The following is a 27,524-nucleotide window of genomic DNA, read 5'->3' as shown; positions in this document are numbered from 1 at the left end:
CACTAGCAACATTTTTTAAAGTGTGAGATTGTATAGTTTACACATTAGGAAAAGCACAGATTTTTCAAGAAACTGGAGGGAGGAAGGTGCCATAATCTTAAGTTTCCAAGAGATTTATTCCCTCTGGTGCTTTACATACTTGTGTATAAAATTGAAATTTATTTTGGCTTGAATAAAATAAAAGCTTAATTATTGGCATGGGCTTAAGTTTGTGAATTTCTTGTATTTGAAATTAAGTAGCTACTCAGAGGTTAATTGACTGGGAGACTGTTGTTCCCTTTTTTAGTTGGTTGTTTCTCTTTCCTTTTTTTAATGTATCTTCCACCCCCACTTTACAGTATCTCTTCCTTTATTTGTCTCCCTCCACCTTCATCTTAAATCCTTCGTTCTGCTTTTGGCTATTACCTCTCTTTTTCCTTCTTCTTTTCTCCTTCAAGAATCTTCACTTCCAGCTGTAGCAAAGTAATGTTTTATTTAATTTCTTCTTTAATATCCCAAGAAGGGCTGGTAAAGAGCATGCCAATGAACTTGGCAGCAAACACTAACTTGGGAGGTATTACAGAGGTCAGCATGAGATAAATAAACCTACAGAAATCAATGTACAGAGAGAAAATAATAAAAAAAAGAGATCTCAAGAAAAGTAGCCAGAAAAAAACAATTCAACAGCTATTTCTTAGGAGAGAAAAACTCAGAGATAGGCAGGTACCTGCTGTTTGTATGAGCTGGCTTGTGTCATTTTTAATTCTGACCGCACTCACATGCTCTCCCTTTTTTTGTGCTGGGTGCTGGTTGAATTTTTTCAGGGATTGGATCACAAATTCTTTGAGAGATAAATTGTTTTCTACTCTATATTTGAATAGTTTCTATCCAAAACAAACATCTTAACTAATGACAATAGACTCTGTTGTAATATGGTATAATACTGATTAATTAGTGTGCCAGTGCACTCTTTTCTCAAGAGCCAATGTGTTCTTGGGATGGATGCTTAGAGGAATCAAAGACCAGAGGTGAATGGTACTTGTTGGCTATGATACTAAGCTATGATGTTGAAATCGGGGCACTTTATTACCGAAAACTCTGTCAAACAAAGAGAATTCAAAATAAAAATAAAATATTACTCAGAAGGGAAGTTTATGAGGAGTATACTATATTCCCTGCTGTTTGGCTTGCCATGAGCATCTTATTTTCATGGAAGTCATATGATTCAAAGAGGTTCTCCTTTTTTTTTTTTTTTTGGACCACCTTTAAAGCTTAGGTACTAGAGTTATTAAGAAAAAGCCTATAAACTAGTGATGGTGACACTTTCACTGTCTAGTGCCAACTTTATTTTTAAACATTGTACCTCATTGTCACTAATGGGTTCCAGAGACTGGTGCCATCACTTTGCTGCTGCAAAACATAAAGCCACACAATAAAGTTAATTACAGACTGCCAGCAGTATCAGTGAACTTTACACCAGTTACTTATTCACGCAAAGAAGGAAAGAAATTTTTCAGAGTGATTAATCAGGTATCACAAGCTTTAATAGCACAATATAATGAGACAATTTAAGAGAAGAATGAGAGAACTTTCCATACAGAGACTGTACCTGGGTGGTCTCCTAAGTGAACAAGTGGCATTGCCTGTGCTGCTCTGCCCTGTTCGGGGATGAGAATCAGGGGCTCTAAAGACCATGTGCGCTCTCACAGTCGGGTGACTTCAGCAGATGACCCAATTCGTGTCATTCTTTCTCGCTCTGATTTTATATATTGCATGCCTTTACTCAAAGACTGTATTCATGCAGAATGTTATGAGGGAAACAAGCACATGCTCAGGAACTTTTAAACTAGGAGGAAATTAGCACCAGTGCTCTTGTAAAAGGAAAAAAAAAGTGATGAAAAAATATTTGGAATGGAATAGATACTGCCATTCACAAAGATTTTATCTAAAGCTGTTGAATTGCCTACCCATTTTCAGCACATTAGAGAAATACAATTTGTTTCCTCTATACTTAGCTTTAAAACATAAACATTGTCTGCATTACATAATCTTGGATAGACTACCAAAATTGTAATGATGTGATTCATAAATTGTAAAAATGTTCTTGTCACTTATGACAACAATAATTCGTTCCAATTCAGATATGGGCTTTTGTTATGTCCATTGAGTATCATCTTCTGCTGCTTACCCCAGTGAAGGCAAACTCTGAAAATGAGAGATTGATTGGGCTGGCAGATGCTATAAACGGGGCATTCAAATGACATTGTCCTTTTTACTGACTTTCATAAAGACTTAATTTCTTGCAAGTTTAAAGGTTGTTTTAGAGACTCATAAGGCATGGCTTCAACATTGTGAATGCAGGCATGCTTAAAAAAATGAATCATCTAATAGGCTTGGAATGTTATTTGCATATCAGTTTGAGATTTTCCTGGGAATGGGCATTTTATGTACTGAGTAGTCCCATGAAATCACTTTACCCACCGTCTACCTACCTCTGTACTGAGATGTGTGGCCAGTAAAGAATGGTGCAGATTCAGTGTCCAAGTGAGACTGTGCAGGTTATCTAACAGGATGAACAAGAGCATTTGGACGGAGAATGCAAGAGTGTATGCAGCACAGAGTGGCAGCACACTGAGGAAAATAAAAATGCTGAGTAAATTCAGAGATTAAATGATGTGTTGATAATTTAGACAGACAGATTTATCTTTTCAAAGTTTCTGAATCTTAGCTAGGTTAATAATACTTACTGCCTTCTTCCATAGACCAAATAGGGCTTTCACTGCTGCTGCTATGGCCTGGTCGACTACATTCCTTTCCCCGGTATTTTACCCACTGCTGGTAACTCACATCAAGGACTTTATGATTCATAGAATCACGGAATCACAGAATCATTATGGTTGGAAAAGACCTTCAAGATCATCAAGTCCAACCATCAGCTCTTCCTCACCATGTCTAATAACCACGTCCCTAAGTGCCTCATCTACACGGTTCTTGAGCACTGCCAGGGACGGTGACTCCACCACTTGCCTGGGTAGCCTGTTCCAATGATCTTCCACGCTTTCTGTGCAGAAATTCTTGCTAATGTCTAACCTGAGCCTCCCCTGGTGCAACCTGAGGCCATTTCCTCATGTCCTATCAGTAGTTATTCTGGAGAAGAGACTGACCCCACCTCACTACAACCTCCTTTCAGGTAGTTACAAGAACTGCATGGTCCCACTCCACGTTCTCATTTGTAAAAGTTGGTATATCCTAAAAATTGCCTCCCAAGAAACATTTTTCTTCTTTCATCTAGCTGGATTTTACTATATTTGTTTCCTCATGGAATATCCATAGTTTTTTAGAGCTTCTTCTCTGCACATCTTTCTCCATTATTGGCCTCAATACTCAGCATACGGCTGTATTTCGAAAGCCAAACCAGCTGTGTTTCTTCCTCTCAGGGAGTGATCAGCCTCATATAAAGAGGTCTTACAGAAGTCCTACAAAACAAAATTTTCATTCTGCAAAGGAAAAAAAAAATAGCCTGCCCAGAATTCATTTGCAATGCGGAGGTAGGAGTTCAGTGCATGAGTTATAACTGGTTACAAATTGACCTTAGACTTTTTTTTTTTTTGAGAAAACTCAGAGATTTTTCTGGACTGTTTTCCATTTCCCAACAACTTTATAGTAAACAAAGAAACATAAAAGTACATTTTAAAGACCAGTAAGATAATAAGATGCCTTTTAACCTTTAATGCTTGTTTATTTTACTACCTTATGAAAGAAATCAGGAAAAAACTACTAGATTTAGTATCTTTAAATGAAGACATTTAAAAAGCATTTGTCTTAGGCAATTATTTTAACACTTTATGTTTGTACCACTGAAAAATGGGATACTCAGTATTACACATAACGGATTGCTAATCTATTTGAATGAAGGATGTGATTTCTTTGTGTTGTTTTGCCAAAATAAAACTGAGTTGAGTTCTACTATGGAACTAAGTCAGTTTATGTCAGGGTTTGACATGTTCTTAGGAAGCCACTGCAATTTGGAAAAGATAAAAGAAAATCCACTTAAAGGAGTTCTCAATGAGCGTATTTATTCTCCTTGTTCCACTCTCCTTACTGTATCATTATGGATGCTTGCATGAAAACAGCATTGGAAAAAGGTGCAAAACGAGCACAAGAAATGCTCTTCGCAGATGAAATAGCCTGAGCATTTGCAGTTCTGTCCCCCCCAGGGTGGAGTGGTTTAGACCTGGGGCCATTTGAGGTTTTAAGAGGTTCCAGTTTGCCAGCTGCACTGTTCACCAGGACTGTGTGATAAGCCGGGCTCTCGAGGAGATCCAGGCTTAGCATTTTAGTTTGCTGGTTCTGTACCTTCATTTTCTCTCAGTATTTGGGGCAGTGCAGTCAGCTGCGCAATGCCTGGGCGAGGTGGGGGAATGGAGGAGAATGATGTGGCTGAGGTTGTGCAAGCTCCACACACTGATTACAGGAACAGTGGAGCAACGCTGGCGTGACCAAGCACCCCGGCTGAGGAAACATGCTTCCCATTTCCCGTGCAGGCTGCAGCCTGGGCTCTGGTTGCCCGTAACTGTGGTGGTGTTTGCTCTTCAATGTATCCTTTATACTGGCAGTGCGGCAAATGGGACGTGGATGTCACCTGGGCCACTGACCCATCTGAGTATTTACTTGCTTTCAACTCCCTCGAGCGCACCTTGATGCCTCTCAAAGGTGCTCTCTGAGAGGTAGCACGAGTCACACTGCAACCAAGCAGTTACCCTGGACCTGTTCCCAAAACCCATCCCGAAGTTGCTGCTCATGCAAGACATACCTGCTTAGTAGGCAAAGGTGCTCCCTGGGAGGCCAGGGCACCTGGATGCCGAGTCCCGTGCTGGCTGCCAGCTGACTTCTCTGTAAATGCTAAGGTGCTGCCTTCCATTTATAGCTGACATATTTTCTGGAGGGCTGAGAATACAGCTCGTGGTGTTAGAACAAAGCTGTCTGTGCTCAGCGGTCCGGACTGACACAGTTTCTGGAAGAGAGAGCAACAGAGCAGTCTTGGGTGGACTGCTTCAGCGGTCAGGAGCCATGGAAAGTTTGACCAAACTGAAAAGAAATGCATAATGCATTTTTTTTTCTTCTATTTTGTCTAGATTTGAGAATAGGTTTTACTGAGTACTCAGATAGGCTTTGGGATATGGGGTTTACATTTATCTTTCTGCATCAAGCATGTTTGTGTCGAACAGAAACAAACTATACTACGTAGAGTGCTTGTGCTTTGCATCTCTATGCACTCTGTCTTGTTATCGCTAGGTTGGACTTACAGCAGAAATCTCTGAATAAATACTGACTAGCAAAGGCGAATACCTTCTGTTAGTGTAGTCCACACCAGTCGAAAACGTGAAGCTCATGAAATCCCTGCATTTCTGAGCGGTTTTGCCAGGGTCATTCGAGGGAGGGGGGTTTCACCCGCGGTTCTTCACGCGGTGTCCAGTCTCGTTAGCCCTCGCTCTGCGGCTCGTCAGGCTGTCAGGTACGAACTCGGGACTGCTCAGAGCACGTGGCGATGTTCACAGATACTTACTCAGTCATGAACCGCAGACCCAAAGACAATAAACTCACTCTTGGAAAAAACATATTATTGATAATAGAGAAATGAATTGTTTCCCGCTGGTTCTTCTCGCACTTACGGGCCCGGCGGGACGCGATGCAGTCTGCGGCGGGATGAGCGATGCAGCATGGCCAGGTGCCCGGCGCCCCGCTCGCCGGGGGAAGGAGGCGCCGGCAGGGCCGAGGCCGCGCCGGGGCCGCGCAGAGGCGCGGGGCTCCGCGGGGCGCCCCGGCGCCGTCTGCCGCTCGCTCCCAAACCTCCCCCCGGCGCCCACGCGCGGGGCGCCGCCGCCGCCGCACTCCCCGCCCCGGCCGCGCCCCGCCGCGGGGCCGTCCCCGCCGCCGCGGGCGGGCAGTTCCCGTGCGCGCTGCCGCCGCGGCCGGGGAAGGCGCTGCCGCCGGGCCCAGCGCGGCGGCGGCGGGGCCGCGCCCGGCGGGGGCGCCCGCTGAGCGGCGGCGGCGGCGGCGGCGATGCCGGGGGGCCCGGCGCGGCGGGGCGCGCCCGCGGGGCCATGAGGGGCCGGCTCCCGCCATGGCCCATGGCAGCGGCGCCGTCATGCTCAAGTGCGTGGTGGTGGGGGACGGCGCCGTGGGCAAGACGTGCCTGCTCATGAGCTACGCCAACGACGCCTTCCCCGAGGAGTACGTGCCCACCGTCTTCGACCACTACGCAGGTGAGCGCCGCGGGGCAGCGGCCGTTTAACGGTCGTTCCCTCTCCCCCCTTCTCCGTGCCCCGCGGCGGCTCCTCCAGCGCGGCCGTTTAACGGTCGTTCCCCCTCCTTCCTCCTCGGTGCCCCGCGGCCGTTTAACGGTCGTTCCGCCGCCGGCGTCCCCCTTTCTGGGCGCCCCGGTAGCGACGCGCGTTGTTTCTGCCTTGCAGTGAGCGTCACGGTGGCGGGCAAGCAGTATCTGCTGGGGCTCTACGACACCGCCGGGCAGGTGAGTCCCCGTGCGCCGCCGTGTTTGCTAGCGGGGCGAGTGATTAACAAAATACAGCCCCCATACACACGCACAAGCGCGAGTTTTCAGAGGCGGTCGCTGATCAAACTCTTCCTCCCCGGCGCGGACTTTATTTTTAGTTGCGGAGCGAACCTGCCGCCTCAAACGGCAGCGGGCCCGGGAGGGCGCCAGGCTCCCGCAGGCTGCCTTGTTTACACTCGGCTGCTCCTAAATAACCAAAAAGACGTTTTTCAGCCGCAGAGGCGGGAGAAAATAAATCACAGTTCTTAGCTACCCGTATCTTGTGCATGTGTGTGTGTGTGTGTATATAATATACATATATATGTACATGTTTCAAGAACTCAAATGACTTTGTTAAGATGATTGTAGGCTGTGATTGCAGGATGTTGTGAAAGATGCTATGTCAGCACGGGTTTTAAAGCAGCTTTAATGACAGATGAAATGTTGGATGTCTGGGCGCTAAGGAGCTCCTTTATTAAAGTCTCTTCCTGGTTAGCTGAACTTTCAGTGCCTTCGCTGCGGGCTCAGCACCGACTCCAGAGTGCTCGGAGCTGTTTCCAGAGGGCTTGTCTGAAACAAAATAGCTTGTAAAAGGCCTGACCCGCTGAGGTGCCGGAGTCACCTCAGAAGATGTGGAGCAGTGCTGAATGTGTGTGTTTTTTTGTTTGTTTGTTTGTTTGTTTTCCTGCAAAGTTGTGCATTCATTCCTTATATTCAGACTACTTTCAGTGTGGTGTGTATATAGGTCTTGTATGGCCCCCCATTAGACATGCCTCTCTGTTGTAAAGGAAGAACAACTAGTCAAATGATCTCATTAAGCTAATCCCAGTATTTTTTTTTTATCAAGTTATTCCTATACTCAGTTGAGTAGCTAATGTCTAAACTACTTTTTCAGATCTGCATATAGCTTTAAGTAAGAGAACCAGCTTTAAGTAAGGAAAACTGCTGGTTTTTTATATCTTTGTTGGGCCTGAGATCAGAAATAAAATTCATCTGAGGAGAATATGGGAACCTGCCTCATTTCCAGAAAGCTGCTCTCAGACGGAGGAGGCTGTTACCAGAAAGAACGGCTTCGTGCCTGGGATCTCGCTGATACAAGCACAAGCTGGGCAAATTTATGCAAACCAAACTCATATGTTACTACGGTCACAGTTCTATTTCTCAGAAGTAAATAGCTCAGTATCCAGTCTGTTGTGAAACCTTTCTTGAATCATGCTAGAAGATAAGGATCCTAATGCTTAGGCAAATAAAGCATTTGGTTAACATTTAGTTTTTTAAAAAGAGCATTCTAAAATGCAATAGAAGTCAGCACTGCTGAATGTATGTATGGCTTATTTGTGGATGCTGTCTCAAACAGCTTGGGCTGGCCTGTTACTATTAATGGGACCGTGTCTTGTTCACTATGTGTAGCCTTAACTGAGCTGATTTTGTGGTATCCTGCTCTGTCTGAATGTGCTGAGTACAAAACAGAGTGACCTTTGGCCTCCTGTAAAGCCAGTAGGATAAACTGCCTAATTTGCAGCAAACCACAAGTGAAGTTATTGCTCTCACACTAAGCAAAACTCTTCAGTGTTGCACTGTATATTCACACCGTGTACAATGTTGAGGTAAACTTTTTAAATTATGAAGAGGCAAATCTTAAATTTAAATTACAGAATATGGACCAAGTCTTGCTGTCCAAATGCAATGGAGCCTTAGCTCCTTAGGGTGTTTTAGTGAGAATATCTTTTGAAATTGACCTAATGTTGGCAAAACTCCCCTTCTGAAGTTATCCCAACAGTGGAAGCTTAAAGTAAGTGAGAGGAGGTGATGGGCAACCCCTGGGTCTGTGGCCTGCAAGGACAGCTAGTGGCCTAGCTGGGGTTTTCTGTTCAGTGCAGCTGGTAAGCAGAGAGGCTCAGAATCACTGTGAGGAGGAGACAGCTGGAGGAGATAGGGTGCCCTGTGGAAAATCTATGGAAAAGTGAGAAATCAAAATATGTGATCTTTCTTGCAGTGCTCTTATGTGGCGGGCCTCTCTCCCTTCAAAGCACAGGGAGGAGTTATCAGAGGTGTGTGGAAGGTGGCAGGGAATGGGGACAGCAGCTGGCAGCTGGTACCCAGGGAGCTCAATCAGATCTGCAGTGATGATAAAATCTTTACCATTATCCTTATTCTGGTTCAGAATATTTGGGGAACACGTGGAGTTCTAGGGCTGCCCACAAAAGCCTCATCCCAACATCCAGAACAACTGAGATCCCTGCGGGACATCCTGTAAATTTTATTATCCCTTTCTGTAAAGACCCCCAGTCCATCAATTCTGTTTTTTCTACCAGTTCATCACAAGAGAGTTTGCTGACAAGTCCTTCTGCCCAGAGCCATGGGGTAACAGAAAACTTACTGAAAAGCTTTATATAGATAGATAGAAATAGAATACATGCATGCATACACACTCACACTATATATATACATATATACATACACACACACACACTAAATATATAATATATATATACATATAAAAAATAACTGATGGTGCCTTCTTCATGTTGACAAAATAGTATGCTTCATCTGGTACATGCCTGCTGTTTGTACAGACTTTTGCATAGCTTGGATTCTTTACCATTCAAAGACCTGGGACTTCAGATATATGCCAGCATATATTACTAGAAAGTCTGTCTCATTATTTTTATTTCTAATGCTTTCACCCCCAAACAGAATTGCCGTAAGATACTGGCCTGATAGGACCCTTTTCTTCAAAACTTCACGGGAGATGATTGTGGTGGTATCTGAGGAGTTTCCGAACTTCGTGCATTTATATTCCTAGCTCTGGGCTCAGTATGTAGCAGCTGCCATTTTCATTTTGTGGGGGAAGATAGGGAGTATAGTGAAATTCAGAATAGCATGAACTCCAGGTTAATGCAAGAAGCATGTAGGAGAGCAAGGATTAAGCACCTTTTGATTTCTAGCTGATGCCCAGTGGGCTCATAGGCTGAAATACTGACTTTTCCTACCAGTCTGTGTGTCTCCTAACTTGTGTGCGTTTAGCAACTTGTGCTAGACTGCTGTTTGGCAGAAGGGCTGTAAGCTTCTGATTCCATGAAATGCGGTGTTTGTTTTTAGCTTGTTTTTTCTCAGCATACACAGAAACATACACAGTAACTATACTGAACAGATAATGCCTCACAGTTCATGCACCTAAAACAGGGTGAGAATAAATGCCATTTCTGGGGGGTTGTATCTGGGAGTGGGTGAGCAATGACGCTGGTGGGTCACCAATTTCTTATGCGTTTGTGTGAATTCAGGCAGACTTTTTTTCTAGCTGAAAATATTAAGGTTTTATTCAGCAGAATACAGCTAGTACAGCTGCTGGACAGTGGAAGCACCCAGAGCCTGTTTAGCTTTGCAGCTATGGAAGCTAAGTCCTGCTGTGCGGAGGTGGACGGCGATGATGTCCCTCTGGAGGCTATGCCATACTTGAGGGGACATTCCACAGGCAATTCCTCCCAGAGGTGGAGCCTGCAGCTCCTTTTAGCTCCACTGCTGCACATGGCCATTCATTGAGACCAGGGAGGCTGAGAGAATTTGGAGTAGATTATAGTTTGTCTGGATCTTAATTTACAGTACTTCTTTTAACAGTATCACGTTGGCATGTTTTTGAACTAGTAACAGATTATTATCATTTTGATCTTACATAATACTAAAACTAATACTCTGATTCTGCAGACTCTCATGATTCTGAAGTTAGGGAGAAAGTTCTTTAAGGCTTTGCAGAGAGAGGTGTGCTGTTTGTGCCCTTGCCAAACTCAGAATTATCTGAGTAAGTAGAAGGAGACACAGGATTTGCCTTTGACAGTTGTACTCCACAGTGAAGGATGCTGCTCAAAATGGCACTGACAGGCCATCTTCTATCCCTTTCAATGTGGGCTTTCATTCACAGCGTGGCCCCTCTTCTCGTGAGTGTTGTAGCCCCGTACTCTGTGCTTTGCTGTAAAGGACTGTCAGTAACTGGAGGGGGGACGGGCAAGATGCAGGAGCAGAGCTCCTGCCGTGCTGGTCCCTGGTACCCAGGGAAAGGCACGGGGGGCTGCTCAGTGCAAGTCTGGCCCCATGCCTGGCATCGGGGCAGTACAACGCAGGGTACAGAACTAGAAGAATGGCCATGACTATGGTACAGTGCATCAGAATAATCTTTTGGTATGTTTATGTTGCCCACTGCTCACAAAAAATTCTTACATGCTGAAAGGGGCCAATGCTGAAGTAAACAGCCTTCCTGGAGCATGAGCTTTCCCACCTGTGACTATATCTCTGCCTTAAAGGCCTTATTATGCATGTAGGGCAAGCTGTACGGTTGGTCAGACTGTTAAGTTAGCATAAAGCTAATACAAATACTGTTAGAAAGATCAGTGCCTGTGTTAAGATCTGGCTTGAAAGCAAATGATTGTAACTGTAAATGTGCCTGTGAGAAAGGGGAAGGAATGGAAGTATAGTTACAAAAATGTATGGTCACAAAACTCGTGGTAGTTGCTATAAATAAAACAAGAAATAGCAGTAATCCTTGTAATCCTTGCTGGCTATTTGTCTTGGCCTTGGTAGGCAGCCCCAGTTTAGTAGGTATCAATTCAATATCCCACAGAAAGGAGAGGCAGCTGCTGATCATTTTGGCCACTCTGTCCTGAAATAGAATTTGCCTTCCTTAGGCCACATCTGTTTCTTCTGCATTGTACGTACAGCTCAGCTGTGGGTCACATGCAAACCTGGAACACGCAAATACAACTGCATGGAACCCAAAGCCCATGCAGTTGTAAATATTTAATTCTATAACATAATTTTGGCGCATCTAAAAATTGAATGTTGGGAATTAATGTTCTGTCCCCCTCAACTTCCCCCTTGCACCTCCCTTCTCCCACTTGCAGTCCCTTGCTCCCATGACACTGTCCCAGGAAAGCTGGCAGCAGCTGCTAGGAACCTGGGAACTCGCTGCAGGACAGAGCCCCATCCTGTGCCTAGCTCAAGACTCTGCTGGAGCTGCTGGGTGCTGAAAGATGCTGCCAGCTCTGCAGCAGCAACTGCATGTAAGCAGATTATTTTAAAGCCTAAATGTCCTTAGGCTCCATCTCTGCAATGCAAGTTTTTCAAGGCAAAAGAAAGAAGTGATTTGTGTGATCTCTGTGTTGAGAGTTCTGTAAGCAAATACTTAAGCAAAGACAGACTTTCTCTTTAAAGACACGCTTGACTCTGGATCTTCAGACTGGCTTTGAAAATGATCTTTGAATAATATTAATAGCAATGTCAACTTTACATTCAAGCACCTCCTTGTTAACTGGGACTCACAATTTAAAAAGTGTCCACTAAGTATACATGCCAAACTCAAGACAGTTATGTTTAATTTTCACAGCATCGAAAGCCCCAAAGAACTGCTGAAAATCAAAACTGAATTACTCTTACTAAAATGTAAAGGGCTATGTTTGAAAATGAAGATGTAAAAAAATGCCTTGGCCAAATTAACAGTAAATTAATACAGTAAATTAATAGCAGAGCTGAGTAAAGAACCCAAAGCAAAGCAAGTCACTTTTCTTCACAAAAGCCAGTCTGCAACTTCACTTTGTGATTTCAGAAGCACATTTTGACGAAGTCCACTGACTAGAGATACTTTTGCTAAACGTTGTGTAGTCAGGTAAAAATCCTTCTTTTCTGAGTTAAGAGTCAGTAGATATCCCTTAATTTGAGATAGAATTCCCTCTGAATTTCAGTCTTGTTTCTAATTTCTTTGAGATATAGTGACACTTCTCAATATTCTCCAATTATCGCAGCCTAAAAAGCCAATCCTCTTATTTCATTTTAAGGTGATATGCACACCTGCAATCATTTTGTTGTCATATAATCTACAATTGTCCTGGAAGAAACAAGAGTAATGAGACAGATGTATATAGGTGGTACAAGCTGGCATAGATTTTCTGATTGAGAATATATGGGACCCATGGGAAATTTGGGAAGGACTGTAGTCATACTTCGTGACTGAAATTAGTTTCTTTTGGAAAGCTCAGTAAGCATGAAAAGTACCAGAAATGAAAAAAACTTACTTTTCATTTGTAGTCTTAACTCTATTCTGAGCATCCAAACTACCTTTTAAAACAAACTAAATTTGGAGTACTGCTTCCATTGCAGAGACCTACTTTCTCCTACTCAGAATACTGTAAGTCCCTTTTCACTGTTTCTTGCCATGTATATCAGGGTGTGATCTGAAGCTCTGTGTCAGCAGGTACCTATTGCTGATTTGAATATGTTTTGTTTCAGATCCTTTATTCAGAGCACATGGAGAAAACGAACGTAAAACTTATTTCAGCAGGGCGAACAGTTTCTCACTCCCAGGCGTTCAAAATGATGAGTGAGCTGTTCTAGCCTCAGTCACCATTGTGAAGTACCTTTAAAAACTATGAAATCAAAATGCTTAAAGACATTTTCTTTTGCCCTTTGCTGTATGTGGGCTTTTTTCTTTTTTCTTTCTTTCTTTCTTTCTTTCTTTTTTTTTTTTTTCTGTTAAGCCTCTGGGCTTTGTATGTTCAGGCTTTATCTATACCTGTGGAGACTAAAAATTTGTTCTTTATTTTAAGATGAAAAGACTGTGATTTTCTTTCTTTTTTTTTCCTTCATATAATCATGAGACTACAGGAAGCTGTAAAAATAATATAAAATACACTGATTTCAAGTCCTGCAGTTTTACTGTGAATAGTATATATTTAAAAAGAAAGTATTAATGAGTATTTTGAGACAGAACTTAAGATTTTTTTTTTCTTTTTAAACTAGCAGTTATATTTCTAACAGAATTGTCCACCCTTTAATTAAAAAGCATGAAATGGAGGAAACTGAACATTTTTACAGCTCTGTCTTGTGTTTTTTTAAGTATTTTATTGGTTTGGATTGGTGATTGGATGATTTGTGTTAAGGAAAATATGTCCAAATGCCAAATGCCACTTCCAGCAGTTCTGAAAAGGTTATATGATTTGCCTGGGTAGCTACTACTGTTATCATTCTCTTTGGTGTTGCTCTGAAGTGCATCCGTTTTGCAGCCCATTTGAAATAATTCTTTGCAATGGGCAGCACTTGCCAGTGGGTTTGTAAAAAGGCAGGTGGCTCTATTCTCCTCCAGAACAGAGGAACATTAATCGGCATCCTAGGCGACCTTACTGCTGTAGATGAATAAAACACAGGCTGCATCTGCCTCAAGCAGCTTGCACTTTAAATTAGCTGTAGCAGTGAATGCTGAAAGATCTACTGTAGGGCCTATTGCTACTTCCTTGTTGGGTTGGGTTTCCAATTGGGATGAAGAGGCTGAATGAATAGTGGGATAGATGCCAGGAATGATCTGGGCTGCATCTTTACTTATCACCAGCAGACAAACCAGCCAGGGGAGTGAGATGGTTGACATTTTATACACTTAAGAAAGAAAAACCCTAGGCAGTTTTTCAGCTGCCTTTACATCTGCTGCAGTGAAATTACTGGATGTTTTACTGTATTCCACACTGGGAGCTGTTAGCCCTGCACTGTGCATTCCTAACAAATCAGGACTTGACATAAAATGTGTGCAGAAGACTCTTAGGAGCTCCTCTAATTCCAGAAAGTCTTTCATTTATAAAATGTGCACATGATGGCCCTGCTGCTCTGTCACTCTATGTCTTCTTAATAATTGTATAGTGAGGCTTAACCTTGAGGAGTCTGTCTAAACTCTTATTCATGTATCTTAAAAAGCTCCTTCTCAACACTGGATGAAGAACATAATTTGGGGTTTTGGTTGTAGAAGGTAAAAGAGAATTGGATGTGTAACTGGTCAATCCTGCTTCTCTGGACAGAGTTTATCTAGTTAGTTAATGAAAAGACACATTTTATAAGACACGGATAACTATATTATACCATCTCTATTCCATAATGCTTGGATCTTTGGATTTCTTGATGGTTGTATCCTTCTGTAAGAATGCAGTGAAAGGACCTCTCTTTTCCAGAAGCAAGTTCTGCAGAGGATCTGACCAAATCCTCTGGCTCAGCATGTTTCAGGTCTTTTGTTGTTGTTTTTGGTTTGTGTGTTCCTTCTCTCCTGATTCCCATGAGGAAAAGAGGGAAAGATCTGCACTGGTCCATGGCTGCAGTCACCAAAACTGGGGTGAACTCCCTTCCTGCAGAAAGTGAAAATCCGATGTGGGAAGAATGCTATTTGGAAAACCACCAATGCCCAGAAAGAAACCGGCACAGCAACTCGTATCAGCCATGTGGTTTTCCCTGGATAATGAGGGAAAGGTTTTGCCAGTGCCGATTATTCTGCCCCTTCTCGGGAGTTCCACATTGGACCAGCAACTGATCCAGGTGTTTTAAGTGAACTGTGCTCGCTGAAATTGCTTGCAGTCAGTGGAATGCACGCCATGCTCTTGCAGGCTCTAAAACAATAAGCTTTCAGAGAAAATTCAGGCAGTCCTACATTTAGACAGCCATGAATGATGAAGACAGTAAAGTCAAGTTACTGTTGTCACAGAGAGGAGAGAGGGAGTATACTGGTAATACTGTCTAGGCAATAGCTTAGCATCATCACATAGCAAGATGCAAGATTTAGATAATATTTGATTCCACGTGGAAAGATCTCAATCTTGATCACTTAAAGGCAAATTGTGCGTAATAAAAGGAATACTCTGCTCTTGTCTTTAATATGCAAAAATTCATCTTAATAAGCTCAATCTTCCAGCTAGTTATTTCTCTCTATTAAAAAAAAAGCTTCTCAGACATGTCAGCAGCTGCAGAGTCCTCAACTATGCCAGAAGGAAATGTATATTAAAAAAAAAAATCAAAAACTCTCGGCTTTTTGCCATGTATAATTCATACCTGCCCTTCTCAGAGGAATTTAGAAACGGATTTAGATTAGCTTACCTCATTTTTAGAATATGATGGGAGGGCATTACCCTGTATTCTTGGAGCATTTTCTATAAATTAAAAATAGATGCTGGACCCAAATCAGCAGTGTTCTGCACTCCTTGGGAGTGCACCAGCCCCACCATGCTCCGTTTAGAACTGCAAGCAGTATCCTCGGAAGCCTGCAAAGAGATAGAGGGTCAGCCAGGAAATACCCCCCAGATCATGTTCTGCACGCTGAGAAGCTTGTGAACGTGAAAAACCAGCTGTAGCCATCAGTGTGTAGGGCTTTGAGAGTGCAGAACAGGACAAGCAGTCACTTTGTGGCAGTGCTGTGTCAGACCACACTGCAAATTGCCAAGCTGCAGTACAGGCGTCTTGGGAGCAGCAGCAGCAGGATGCTAAGGACGCTCCCCCTGCCTTTGCTGCACAGGGCTGTGGAGGATGTGCAGCCACCGCTGGAAAACTGCAGAGTGTTTTAGCCACGGCAGCAATTTCATATAGGGCTGTCGCAGAGCACTTCCCTCTCTCTCTCCTCCCCCAGCTGTGTATCTGTGAGAATCGGAAACCAGAGCATGATTCGGCTGGTTAAACTCTGTTTCCTGGTCTGCTTCTGGCGTAGAGAGTTGCTCACAGAGGCCTTGCTTGGTGCTTACGGCAAAGCTGCAGATCAGCCTTTAATTCCAAATAAGCTGTGGGAGACAGCAGCATGTGCCCACTGAGGTAACTACGAGCTGCTTTTAAGACCCTGGGGCACATGTTTAGATACAGCAATGATTATGGTTCTGTCATTATATTTAGTATTTCCCAAAGTATTGCAGGAGCCATTTCTGAAATGGGAATCTCTGGGAAGAAAACTGTCAGCAATGCAGTTTTGAAGGACAGCTTTGAAATGCACTTCAGAGCGGTAAAGTTAAAGCACAGCAGTGCAAGCAGGACCTTTAGACAGTCATTACCAAGCTCTACTATAAAATGGATTAAAACTTAAACCTATAGCTGCAATTTTGCTCCACAGAACACAGCTCCAGCTGTGTCTGCACGTCTCCCTGAGGCACGTGGAGCTGCAGTAGCCTTTACCCTTCACTACATGAAGGTTGGATTCCTCTAGCAATTCTGCCTGATGTCTATTTTTGGCTTCCGCTCTAAAAACAGATGGTTGGGAGTGAGAACCTCCTCTTGTGATTGCTGCTGTAAGCTGTGAAAGCAACAGATGGTTGCTAACACAGAGATCACAAACCCAGAGCTGTCAAGTTCCAGCTTTTCTGCCAGAGCAGTGCAATCTTTACCCTCCCCCCAGTCTTGCACCTTCCTAGGATATAAAAGAAACATGCTTACCCTTGTGCTGTAAGACCATTTCAGTTTTATGTGAACGTGTAGAGTTAAGCTTCTAAGTTGCGAAACACAAAATCCTTTACTTCAGTTTTCATAAAAGTACAACAAACCAGGCTTGGATTAAAATGTAAGCATGGCACACCTTGCCACTAAAGGTAAGATATTTAAGAATTTGGTTTCTCTTGTTTGTTAGAAGAAGCTAGTCCGCATATTTGTGAGGAAAAAACCTAAAGTATCTAGATTAAAATCTTTTGATGACCTTTACAAGCAGATCCAAGAGGTGTGAATCTGCCCAAACACTTTGTCAAGGTGCCAGAAGGTACTGACTACCAAGAAGGCTTCTCTAGTAGCCTGTCATCTCCAAAGGGTACAGAGAGACCCTAGTATCATTCCCTAGTATCATTCCAAAACAACCACTGTTTTCATCACTTGATCATGGAGGAGGCTGACATGATAACACAGGGGAGCTAGAGGCTTTAATAATGCGGCGCTCAGGTATGACTGTACCTCTTATTTCGGTTTCATAATAACTACGAGCAAATACTGTTTTGTGTGGGTCAAGAAGGTTGCCCAGAGCATTATTAAACTTCAGCATGTCTTAATTATTTTTTTAAAAATACCCCATTGCACATAAGCTGTGTGTATCAAAGGCTTTTGGAGTGCTTTGCAAAGACTAGTGTATTATTAAGCCAGCAAACCCCTATGGGGCACCCTAACAGATGGGAAGAAGCAAGTAAAGAGAGGATAATGATTTGCTTAGGGCTGCATAATGTGTCAGTGGCAGAGTTGGGAATACACTCTGTATGTTTTTAACCATGCCTTCCAGCTCACATCCATGGCATTGGGCAAAAGTATTAATATAAAATCAATTATAAAACTTGCTTGAAATGCAGCAGTGCATTCTGCTTTTAGTCTGAGTAAACCCTTGAAACAAAGAAGGATATTCTTCCGTGGAACTGCAAGACTGTTCTTCAGTCTGCAGGGAAAAAGTTCCCAGAGATAACTTTTCCTGACCTTTAGCTACTTGCAAAAGAAATGGACAGGTTTTGGACATGCTAAAACAAATCTATCCAAACATCCACAGCACAGTGAAATTTAGTGATTCAGTATTCCAAAACAAGGCAAAAAGAAAAACACAGAGAGAGGTCAATTATTAGGTACTATACTAGTTGAAAGAACAGGCGTAAAGGAGAGATTTTAAAGGGCTAAAATGAAGGAAATGCTAGACTCGCCTTTAGAAAATTAAATCCGGGGGGAAGCAAAATTTTAAAAGTATGAATTTCCTTTCTTCCCTCCTACCAGAAACAAATAAACCAACCAACCCACCAGTTTGTAGTTAAGAAGCTGAGACAAATCCCTAGTTCCTACATCTTCCCTCTTTTCCATATTGGCAGCTGTCTTGAGTTATCACAGTGATAACAATTGACAGCCTTGTTGCAATATAAAACCTTTTACAGGGCGTCCATGGAGGATTGCAGCTCTGTATACCATTAATTCAGATGATACACTTGCATCTAGTTTGTTTAAAGTTGTTAATACCCTCTTTATATTTATGTTTTCTTATCCGTATTCATCTGCTTCAGCAGATGGCAAACAATACCGAGTATATTGTAGAATAAGCTACCTCACTAAACTGGATTTTTTGAGAAGGGTACTGTACGTTATTGATCCTCAGTGGATTTCCTGCCCATCACATTCTTAAAATATGCCAGTTAAATTCTTTAAATGTTTTTAGTGCCACAAAATATATGCAATGCCTCCCCAAATTAATTTGGAAGTTTAATTGCTGTACAATGTGTGCGCTCAAATTGGAATTTATGTTGACTGAGTATAATTAGATTTTGCCCTTGCATTTAATTTTAGACTAACACACATTTATTTCATTTATGCTAGATTTAGGAAATAAATGACAGCTGAAGCAATCAGATTTTTCCAGGCTTCTCTAATATGCAGTCTAAATTCTTATGGTGTTTCTGATCCTTCTACCAAGTGCAGCAATTATTTTTGCCCAATACCTGAGAGAGAGATTTCAGTTGTTAATCATTATTTCTGTGGGTTGTTGGGGAGTGGAATCTGTAGCATAGATGGACTACTGGATGTTGGTAATATTTAAGCCATGATCTGTCTTAGGAGTACCCAGGACCACAGTAATCATCATAGTACTGAATACGGTGCAAGGCTACATTAGAATTAAGAGTCTCATTAAAACAACTATATTAGTATGACGATGATTTTTGTAGCACAGACAAGGCTTAAGTAAGAGATGCCTGAGAGTGTTGACTTGTTGCAACTAGTAGGACTGGGGGGGATAGCCCTAATTTTCTGTTAATTTAAGAAAGAAGAAATGCAGTGAAGTTACTGCAGTGAATACCATGTGCAGCTCTGTACATAAAGTGCCCAAACACACAGTAGCTGTCTTCTGTTTAGAATGTTAATTAAACAGCACAGACCCATAGCCCGCTCACAGATGATTGAACATTTTAATAAATGCAGGAGCAAGAGAGGTGTTCAGCAATGCACAGCACTTGAGAAGGGGTGAAATCGTTCACTTCCAGGAGTCCACTGATACTTAGAAGGTGAGGTGCAGTAACCAAGATGTGGATCAATGTACAAAGATTAGTATCCAGTAGGTCTTGATAAATCCAATATGCAAGTGTTTAAGTCACGCAAATGTAACTTGCCTTTCAGATCTGAAAATGAGAAGTATTTGCAGGCATAAAAAGTTTGTCTGCAGAAATGCACTAACTAGGGTCACTGGGCTAAGAGTAACTCCTGGTGACAGTGAGATGCTTTTACCAATCCAGTATTTAATGTAGACAGTGCTCTTAATTACTGTCACCCAGGATGAGACTTTGTAGTGACGGAACTCTTTGGTGAATGGAATAAATTATGATTACAAACTAGGATTTCTTTCAGTTACTTTAAAGATAGTTACTTTGTCAGTCATACCCAACATATCATTTAGTAAATCTGAATTTGAGAATGATTGACTGATCTGCCTGCATGTTCTCATGTACTAATAGGAAGACTGGATAGTCCAGAGACCAGTCCAATTTGCAACTGAGAAGCTTCTTTTAGGATTTTGATCTCCACAAAAGAAAACAGAGTGACTACTCCGAGCAGGCTCTAACTACATCAAGTAGTAGAAGTGAAACATAAAATACACAGTTAAAAAAAGAATGTTGAATAGATTCAAGTTCTTGTGAATTTTAAACTAAGAGTTTATTTTTGCTTTCTGTAATAAATACCACTCAGGTTGTACTGCTGTGGAGACTAGTTTTTTCTTGTGAAGAGGGATAGGAGCTGACCTTAGTAGAGAAGAACAACTGGTTTCCAAAAAGGCCTGCCAAATATTTCATGTAGGGTTGCAAATTTGTGTAACCGTGTTTACAGCTAGGCATGGTCTACTTTACTGGCAAAACCACAGCACATATATTGCTGGATGAGTCTCTATAGAGAGCTGCGCGTGAGAATATGGATTGCAAACAAGAATATTCTGAAAACAGACAATGATGTGGACTACTGGCAAATGGTCACCTTCTTAAACAGGCACCTTGAAGGGGATATTCTCATATGTCTTTTCTCTATGTAATGATGCGAGCAAAAAGCCCTTTTCCCATAGGTGTCCCCTTCCAAAAGGAAAGTGGTCTAGCAGACACTATCTTGGGGAAGTTTCCCTATGTTTTCTGAAATTCTAGTGACACAGTCTTTCAAACTTAACAATTAGTCAGTGAAGACCTTTTTGCGGGTGCAACTGTACAATTAATATCTGATAATGTGATAGTTGCCAAGGAAATGAAAATTGAATTTTCTGGCTTGTTTCAAAGTGTTGAATTACACTTCTGTCTTTGCATTTCATGAACAAATCGTTCCGGTATTTGTGAGATTTAATTAAGATGGAGAGCTTACATGGGGAGGAGGAGGCAGCTGCAGCCCACTGATTAACCCTGCACCGGTGTTTGCCGTGGAGAAGAGAACACGAACCCAGCGCTGCTCTCTGTGCAGCGCCTGGGCTCAGTCTTAGTTAATGTTTGACAAAAAAGTGTGAGGTAGGAGCAGTAGGGCGTTTGTTTGGTGCCGCTGACCAACACAAGCCTTGCAGAGAGAAGCTGGGCCTGTTCTCCCCTTTAGCCCAAAAACGTGGCGAAAGGTGCCTTACACCTCTTCTCCCGCAGGCCCGGATCCTGTTCCAGCGTGCCACCCGCTGCTCACTGCCCTGCTGCTGCGGCAGGGCCTGCCGTGCGGCCAGCTGCAGCCCAAACCACAGCAGCTATCACTGTGCACAGGGATTCACCTGCATCCTTCTCCCTGTCCCACAAGAAGGCACTAATGTCTTCTGAGTGGCTTTTTCTTCTGATAAACGCTATTCTCACTCTTTAATTTTGCTCTTTAAAACACACTTGCTCTTTGACTTCGGTTCCTTCCCTCTGTTAGCTGGGGTTACTCTGCTACACAAAGCAACATCTAGAAAACGGAACTCCCTTCTGGTCAATACTGTGTCTGACCTGATCTTCAGCAACAAGACAGTATTCTTTTTACTCCACAAAATGCAAAGGAGGGACTTAATATCACCTCAAGCTCCAAAAGAAAAAAGGCCCTTGGTAAAGTGCATGGGACAGGCATAGTCTAGCCCAGCTTTGCCTAAGTTGGATTGCTCTGCGGCAGGTACATCTACCCATTTCTCTTCAAACAGATTCTAGCAAGTATATTTTAACCATAAACCTTTTAAATGAGAATGTTTTAAAGGAAAGTCTCCTGTAGATCTTAATACAGAGGTAAGTTTCTACTGGTAGTAACACAGCCAAAGTGTTTTTTCATATATATATTCACATATATCACCTTCGTATGCAGATTTTGCACTGAAAGCTACACTAACTAACCTGGAATAGTTGCAAACAGCCGGAAGGTTTGCTTCAGCAAACTTCCTGAAATATGAATACAGTTCACTGTTAAAATGAACAAAATATAAGCGACAGTTGAATATTGCAGATAACAGAATTTTTCTTTCTCAGGAAGACTATGATCGACTGAGACCTTTATCTTACCCTATGACCGATGTCTTCCTTATCTGCTTCTCAGTGGTAAACCCTGCTTCATTTCAAAATGTGAAGGAAGAGTGGGTACCGGAGTTAAAGGAATATGCACCTAATGTACCCTTTTTATTAGTAGGAACACAGGTATATCTGGTTCTGTTCTATTTTATTTAAATATTTCTGATCACTCTGTGGTGTCCTGTCTTTGGGCTTCAAGTGTAAGCAACAGGACCTGAGCAGCACCTCCTTTTTGGCCTTGGAGGAACTGCTCCAATGAAAAAAACCTACATCTGTGGTGCTCTCTAAAAGAAGACCTCTCTTTTGTTACCGCAAATGTACTGTGACATGAGTATGTGGGGATCTTAAACAGGGTAGCTAGACTGGCTGCTTTTCTCTGTGTGATTCTAGAAAAAGTCATGGGACTTACCACATAAAAATGCCTGTTCTATTGATGTGGTGCTATTACATGAATAAAGACTATTCATGTAACAACATGGGGAGGGGTGTTACAGTTACTTCAGTCTGCAACTCTTGGTCAGGTCCAGTATGTGTAGAAGCTAAAGAGGAAGAGTGAGATAATTTCCTCTCTCTTTTGTGGGCTGTGAACTGGACTTCAATAGTAAGATGACCCACATTGCTTCTATTAATCCTGCTGCCACTTCTGGAGATACATTCTGGTATTCCGACAGAGGCAACCACATGTAATTGAAAAGCTGAATTAGGAAATAAATATTTACTCTTGCTGAACCGAAGGTTCAGAAACAGCTTAAATTTCCAGGGCTTTTAGATCAATAAGGATACATGTGATCCATTTTTTATATAATTAAATAATGTTTTTAAAAGAGGGTATCATATAGCCTGCAGACTTGTGTTTAAAATGTGTATAGCTGTTCCACATGACTGCAATCTTTCTTGCTAGATTGATCTTCGTGATGACCCAAAAACTCTGGCAAGACTGAATGATATGAAAGAGAAGCCTGTATCTGTGGATCAAGGACAGAAGTTAGCAAAAGAGGTAAACTGGATACTCCTAAAAGAAACTAAATAGCAAAGAAACAAAAAACTATTTTGAATTGATTTTTTCCTTCTTCCTTTCCCTGTTTTGCTCATTTATTTTACTGGCCACTGTATGATTGCTTACCAGCGAGCAAGATGTTGTTATTGTTGCGCAAAGCTAGACAGTATGCTTACATAAATAGCATTCCCTTTTACGAATGGTTCTAACTTGGTGCGTATAAACTCCGTAAAAACTACACAAGCAGGAGTTACAGATAATTAGAATACTGGAAGTGTCTTCGGGAAGATATTTCAGAATGCTGTACAACCCGCGGAGAGTCCTCGGTTGGACTCTGTGGATCAGGACACTTATAAAGGCTTATTTTTGAAAGATAAATTGGCCATGTATTTTTTGTTGTTGTTGTTATCTACATTAGTTATCAAAAATGCCAGAGGTTTCTACTGCCAGCACAAAGAACTGCTTTTATGTGCTTTCTTCTGAAACTAACTCAGCTTAAGTAAGTTGCAGATCTGTGTCTTTTGGCCAATCTTTTGTTTTGTTAGAGGGGAAACCATGCTGAGATGACTTTCCTGGATCACATCCAAATACTGAAGTATCACTATGGAAATAAATTGCAGAAGTTGCCGGTAGTTCTGAGTATAGCTGAAATACATTCCTATTGAACTAATTTGTTTTCTTGACAGATAGGAGCCTACTGCTATGTGGAGTGTTCAGCTCTAACACAGAAAGGACTGAAGACTGTTTTTGATGAAGCTATTATAGCCATTCTAACTCCAAAGAAACACACGGTGAAGAAGAGAATAGGCTCAAGGTGCATAAACTGCTGCTTGATCACGTGAGATACATTTGACAACGGCCAGGCTTACTGTGAAATTCTATCGACTTTAAATACAATGCATTAAGTACACAGCCAACTTGTTACAGGCTTGAAAGCTAAAACTATGATTCTGCCTTCTGCAACCAGTGGAATCCAGAGGGACAAAATCAAACTCAATGAACTTGTAATAAGAAACCACCACATCTGTTGCAAATATTTTATTCAGACTGGAAGGTGTACTCTCTCAGGGTTACATTGTCTAGAGAAAGCAACTGCACCATGTTGAAACAGCATCCATGTGATGCTGTTGAGTGGAGATGCTTGGCCCAAAATATTCAAAATGAATTTGGATAGCCTTTTGCTTTGATTATACATATATATATATAAATATATCTCTATAAAACTTTTGCACAGTCTGTATGAATCTGCACAAAGAAATACCTTGTCTCTCTCTGCTCCAGTTATCTGCTTTTATATGTAAGCTGCTTCCGGTTCCAATGTATCCACAAAGGTGCAATAATCAGACCAGCCAGATAGCCAAAGGTAGCTCCGAGGGAACAGGAAATGGGCCAGACCTGAGGATAGCGTAACAGGTAAAAGCAGACAATGAGAAAATCTTTTTCTGTTTTTTTTTTTTGTACTTTGTGAGCACAAGTTCTCAGTGTAATCTAGATACTGGAAGACAATAATCTTATTCTAGGAAGTTTGACATGCTCTCCTAAAAATGCTGAAAAGGTAACAATCATGTATACATCAACATGAACACTAAATGCTGCTGTACAGTTTTAAGTAGAGTGCATTAAAATGTAACCAGGCTTCTGGCTATTGCAGTTTGATAGCTTTGGTAGGTAGTTGGGTATTCTCCAAACTATGTGAGTAACTTAAGTTTATATTCCCTAAAGAATTCAGCTGTATTTACTGAAGATCTAACTTCCCATTCTGTTGCACACATTTGGAAGTGTGCATCCCTTTGCAAATTCTTCTCCCATGGAATTCTGAACCTGTTAGAGGAGTGCATAAATGAACTCATTTTCAAATCAGGCCATGTACTGAGAGGGAAATAGAGATTTTTTTTCTTCCTTTTGGTCTTTAAAAGTAGGCAAAGGGATGAATTTCCCTCTGGCTAGCAGTAGGAAGGTAATGGAAATTTGGAAACCAACTGAACTAACTTGCCTCTAGTTCAACAAACATGTAGCAAGTCAATGAGGTTGAAGAATCCAACAATCCTTCATTTCGTAGTATAAGGCCAGGAAACTCAATACAGAGGACTGACTTACTTTCACAAAGCCTCTAGCATTGAGACAAAGAAGTAATGCAATTTCTCATTTTTTAAGTTGGTACTGATTTTCTTGGAGGAGGGAACTTTAACCAGTACTAGTCAACTAAATATTGCATTAAATGAAATCCCAAATCAGTTGGTGGTTAAAACTGTTTACTGCAGGATAAACTGTGTTCCCATCACTCCTCAAAACTACTTTGTGTATTTTTTTCCCAAGGGCAATTTTACAGCTCTTGCCGTTCAGCTCATTTCCCTGAAGCAAATATGGACTGTGTTCTCCTCACCTTTTTTATTTTTCTAATTTTTTTAGTAGGGGCAATGTTTCTACCTTCTACAGTCCTTGAGCAGACTGAGAGCTGCACTAGACATTAAAGAAAATATCCACCTCTCAGTGTCCAGCCTTCTTAATTACTTTATTTTGACTTGCAATTCCTGAGTACCAAATCAACTTACTCCAAATGGTACTGTTCCTCCTTTCACTAATTTTTCAGCTCTGTATCCTCACTTTACTTCACTATGGCATGGAGAAGTATATTCCATCATATTTTTTGATCATAGGTATTTTAACATGGAGTAAAAGTAACTTTTTTTTTGTCCTTTGTGATTTCATCTTCACATTCCTTAGCACTTGCAGTTTTATATGTTTTTTGGAGGTCTTAAGGAGTGTAGCAAAGATGACTATAAACAAGGTGCCTTAGGTACTCTTTATTGACCTTGTTTCATTCTTCTATTTCTGGCCATTTCTGCTCTTTGTTTCTGTTGCAGAATATTTTGGCTATTGCCTGTCAAACCAAAGACTTGTTTGTTTCCATTCATTTAACGATGTCATTACGGATTTTCTATAAAAAGCCTTGAGATATTTAAGCATGATAAGATACTGTGCATATTTAAAACTCAGTTGAGTTTGTGGCCTTGGCTAAACTTACGCTTCAGGTGGATCTTTTCAACTGTTAAATGTAATATAATCAAGTTATTTTCTAGGCTTTTGCGGGTCAGTATGTATGTGTAAAGTACAAAGCAACAAAAATGTCCCTGCAGAAATAGGATGTTTACCTTAGCTATGAAAGCCGCTCACTCGGTAAGACTTAGCTGAAACATAAATCATGTTTTCCTATCCACTGGTCAAGTCAAATACCTCTTTAATAACCACAAAACAAAGGCTTCAGAATTTAACAACTTTTTTTTTTTTTTTTTGCATTCAAGTTCACTATCTGTGACTGATCAATAATTCTTCATTAAATTTTACCTACATTAGGTGAATCTGTAGCTGCCTGTCTGCTTTTCAGAAGTATAGGTTGATGTTGTTAGTATTGCTTAAATCTTTTGTTCCTTTAGCTAATAAATATCCCTGATAATCTCCCAGCCCCTGTATCTTTTGCTACTGTGTGTATAACGAGCCATTTGTTGGTTTGATTAAAAGGATCTCTGATGATGGTGCAGCTTATTCTACCTGACTGAATTACAACTTGGAGTTCAGCTTCTGAACAGTTCTCCTGAGTTATTCAACTTTTGATATTAACAGTGCCTGTGTCTGCCTTCCAAACCATGCAGTGCTTGCTTCTCTTTTCAAAGACATTCCAGACTGTCACTCAACACACGACCCTCTGACACTCACCCCTCACTAATGGCAGTTGGCAAAGATACTGGGTCAAGGAGAGGAATGACAGACCCTGCATCCATGACTAACTCATCTCTTCTAGTGGCACAAAACAGAAGGACACCAGGCCAGATAGATACTCACATGGCTCCGATGGCCCAGAGCAGTTCTGAGGGCAGTTTAAAATGGCCTTCTCAGGCCAGGTGGCCCTCCCTAAGCCCGGGAGTTAAAGCCTTGGATTTAAGGGAGTTGCTTTTTTTCCTCTAACCCCAAGGAAGGGCAAGCCCCCCTGAAGGTAATGGCAGTAGCTCTGCATCCTTCCTGCAGGACTGCCGGCCTGGCCTTCAGGCTGCGCAGAAGCAGCTACCCCAGGGCGTGTCTAAGCTTGCACATCAAGGAAAGGGGGCTGCCTTATTTTGCATTAGCTTCTGGCCTTACTTTCTGAGATCCAGCCACTCGCTGACTTCATTGGTCTGGTTCTGACCTGTGTTCTGTACTGCCTCTTAAATTTAGTTTGGTCTCCCTGACTAAGTACTAACTGCCTAAATCTAAGTTCCCTCTGCATATTCAGAAGGATTTAATTCCACTTGTTTAAAGTATGCACCTCATAAGCCAGTGCTTTCACCCTTCAAAAACTGCACAGCGCAGTTTCTCCTACTGACACTTCTACCCCAACACAGAAGGTTCAAGTTGGGTCAGCAGTGGGGTAGAAGGTAGGAGACAACTTCTCTAACTGTACATTTTTTGAAGTGGAAGAAGGTTGTTTTTTGGAGAGAAGAGTGTGAGGAGCAAGGAGGACAGGCTGTAATATTCTTCAGAAACGTCATCAACTGCCTTGGCTATTTCAGCAGCTGAGAAGCAGCACGTAGCACCCTCACAGGCTGAGGTGAAATCAGGAAGTTTCGATGTCGAGTGCACGTGGAACCGGGCCAATTCTAGCACTATGTATATGATTACTAGCACTCTGCACAGTTGCTTGGGAATAAAAGAGTCTACACATACATGCTTAACAAGCAAAAATGATTGCATTCTAAGGGACAGA

The 27,524-nt window shown here is 41.9% G+C and overlaps 2 protein-coding genes across 2 annotated transcripts in view; one reads left to right on the top strand and one right to left on the bottom strand.

The window, feature by feature from the left end:
* The first annotated feature begins 6,040 nt into the window (after positions 1–6,040).
* RHOQ (ras homolog family member Q) lies at positions 6,041–24,221 on the top strand. Its single transcript, XM_088524278.1, has 5 exons — positions 6,041–6,245; positions 6,453–6,511; positions 21,751–21,915; positions 22,691–22,786; positions 23,473–24,221. The coding sequence occupies exons 1-5, from the start codon at positions 6,104–6,106 to the stop codon at positions 23,626–23,628; spliced, it is 618 nt and encodes a 205-aa protein (XP_088380404.1). The 5' UTR covers positions 6,041–6,103; the 3' UTR covers positions 23,629–24,221.
* Positions 23,814–27,524, bottom strand: part of PIGF (phosphatidylinositol glycan anchor biosynthesis class F) — a 17,956-nt gene continuing 14,245 nt past the window's right edge. The window contains exon 5 of the mRNA XM_010222576.2: positions 23,814–24,181. Coding sequence (XP_010220878.2) covers positions 24,068–24,181 — 114 coding nt within the window. The 3' untranslated portion in view covers positions 23,814–24,067. The remainder of the gene's footprint in view (positions 24,182–27,524) is intronic.

Source organism: Tinamus guttatus, unplaced genomic scaffold, assembly GCF_059628265.1.
Source record: "Tinamus guttatus ecotype Peru unplaced genomic scaffold, ASM5962826v1 Tinamus_guttatus_pri_ptg000208l, whole genome shotgun sequence".
Classification (NCBI taxonomy): Eukaryota; Metazoa; Chordata; class Aves; order Tinamiformes; family Tinamidae; genus Tinamus; species Tinamus guttatus.
The sequence above is the reverse complement of the archived record's forward strand: the minus strand, read 5'-3'. Positions and strand labels throughout refer to the sequence as shown.

Bases quoted from the DNA above. Each gene is read 5' to 3' on its own strand.
- RHOQ (XM_088524278.1), top strand. From the start codon at position 6,104: ATGGCCCATGGCAGCGGCGCCGTCATGCTCAAGTGCGTGGTGGTGGGG. The intron at 21,916-22,690 runs GTATATCTGGTT...CTTTCTTGCTAG, and splicing joins TTTTATTAGTAGGAACACAG to ATTGATCTTCGTGATGACCC. The intron at 22,787-23,472 runs GTAAACTGGATA...TTTTCTTGACAG, and splicing joins GACAGAAGTTAGCAAAAGAG to ATAGGAGCCTACTGCTATGT.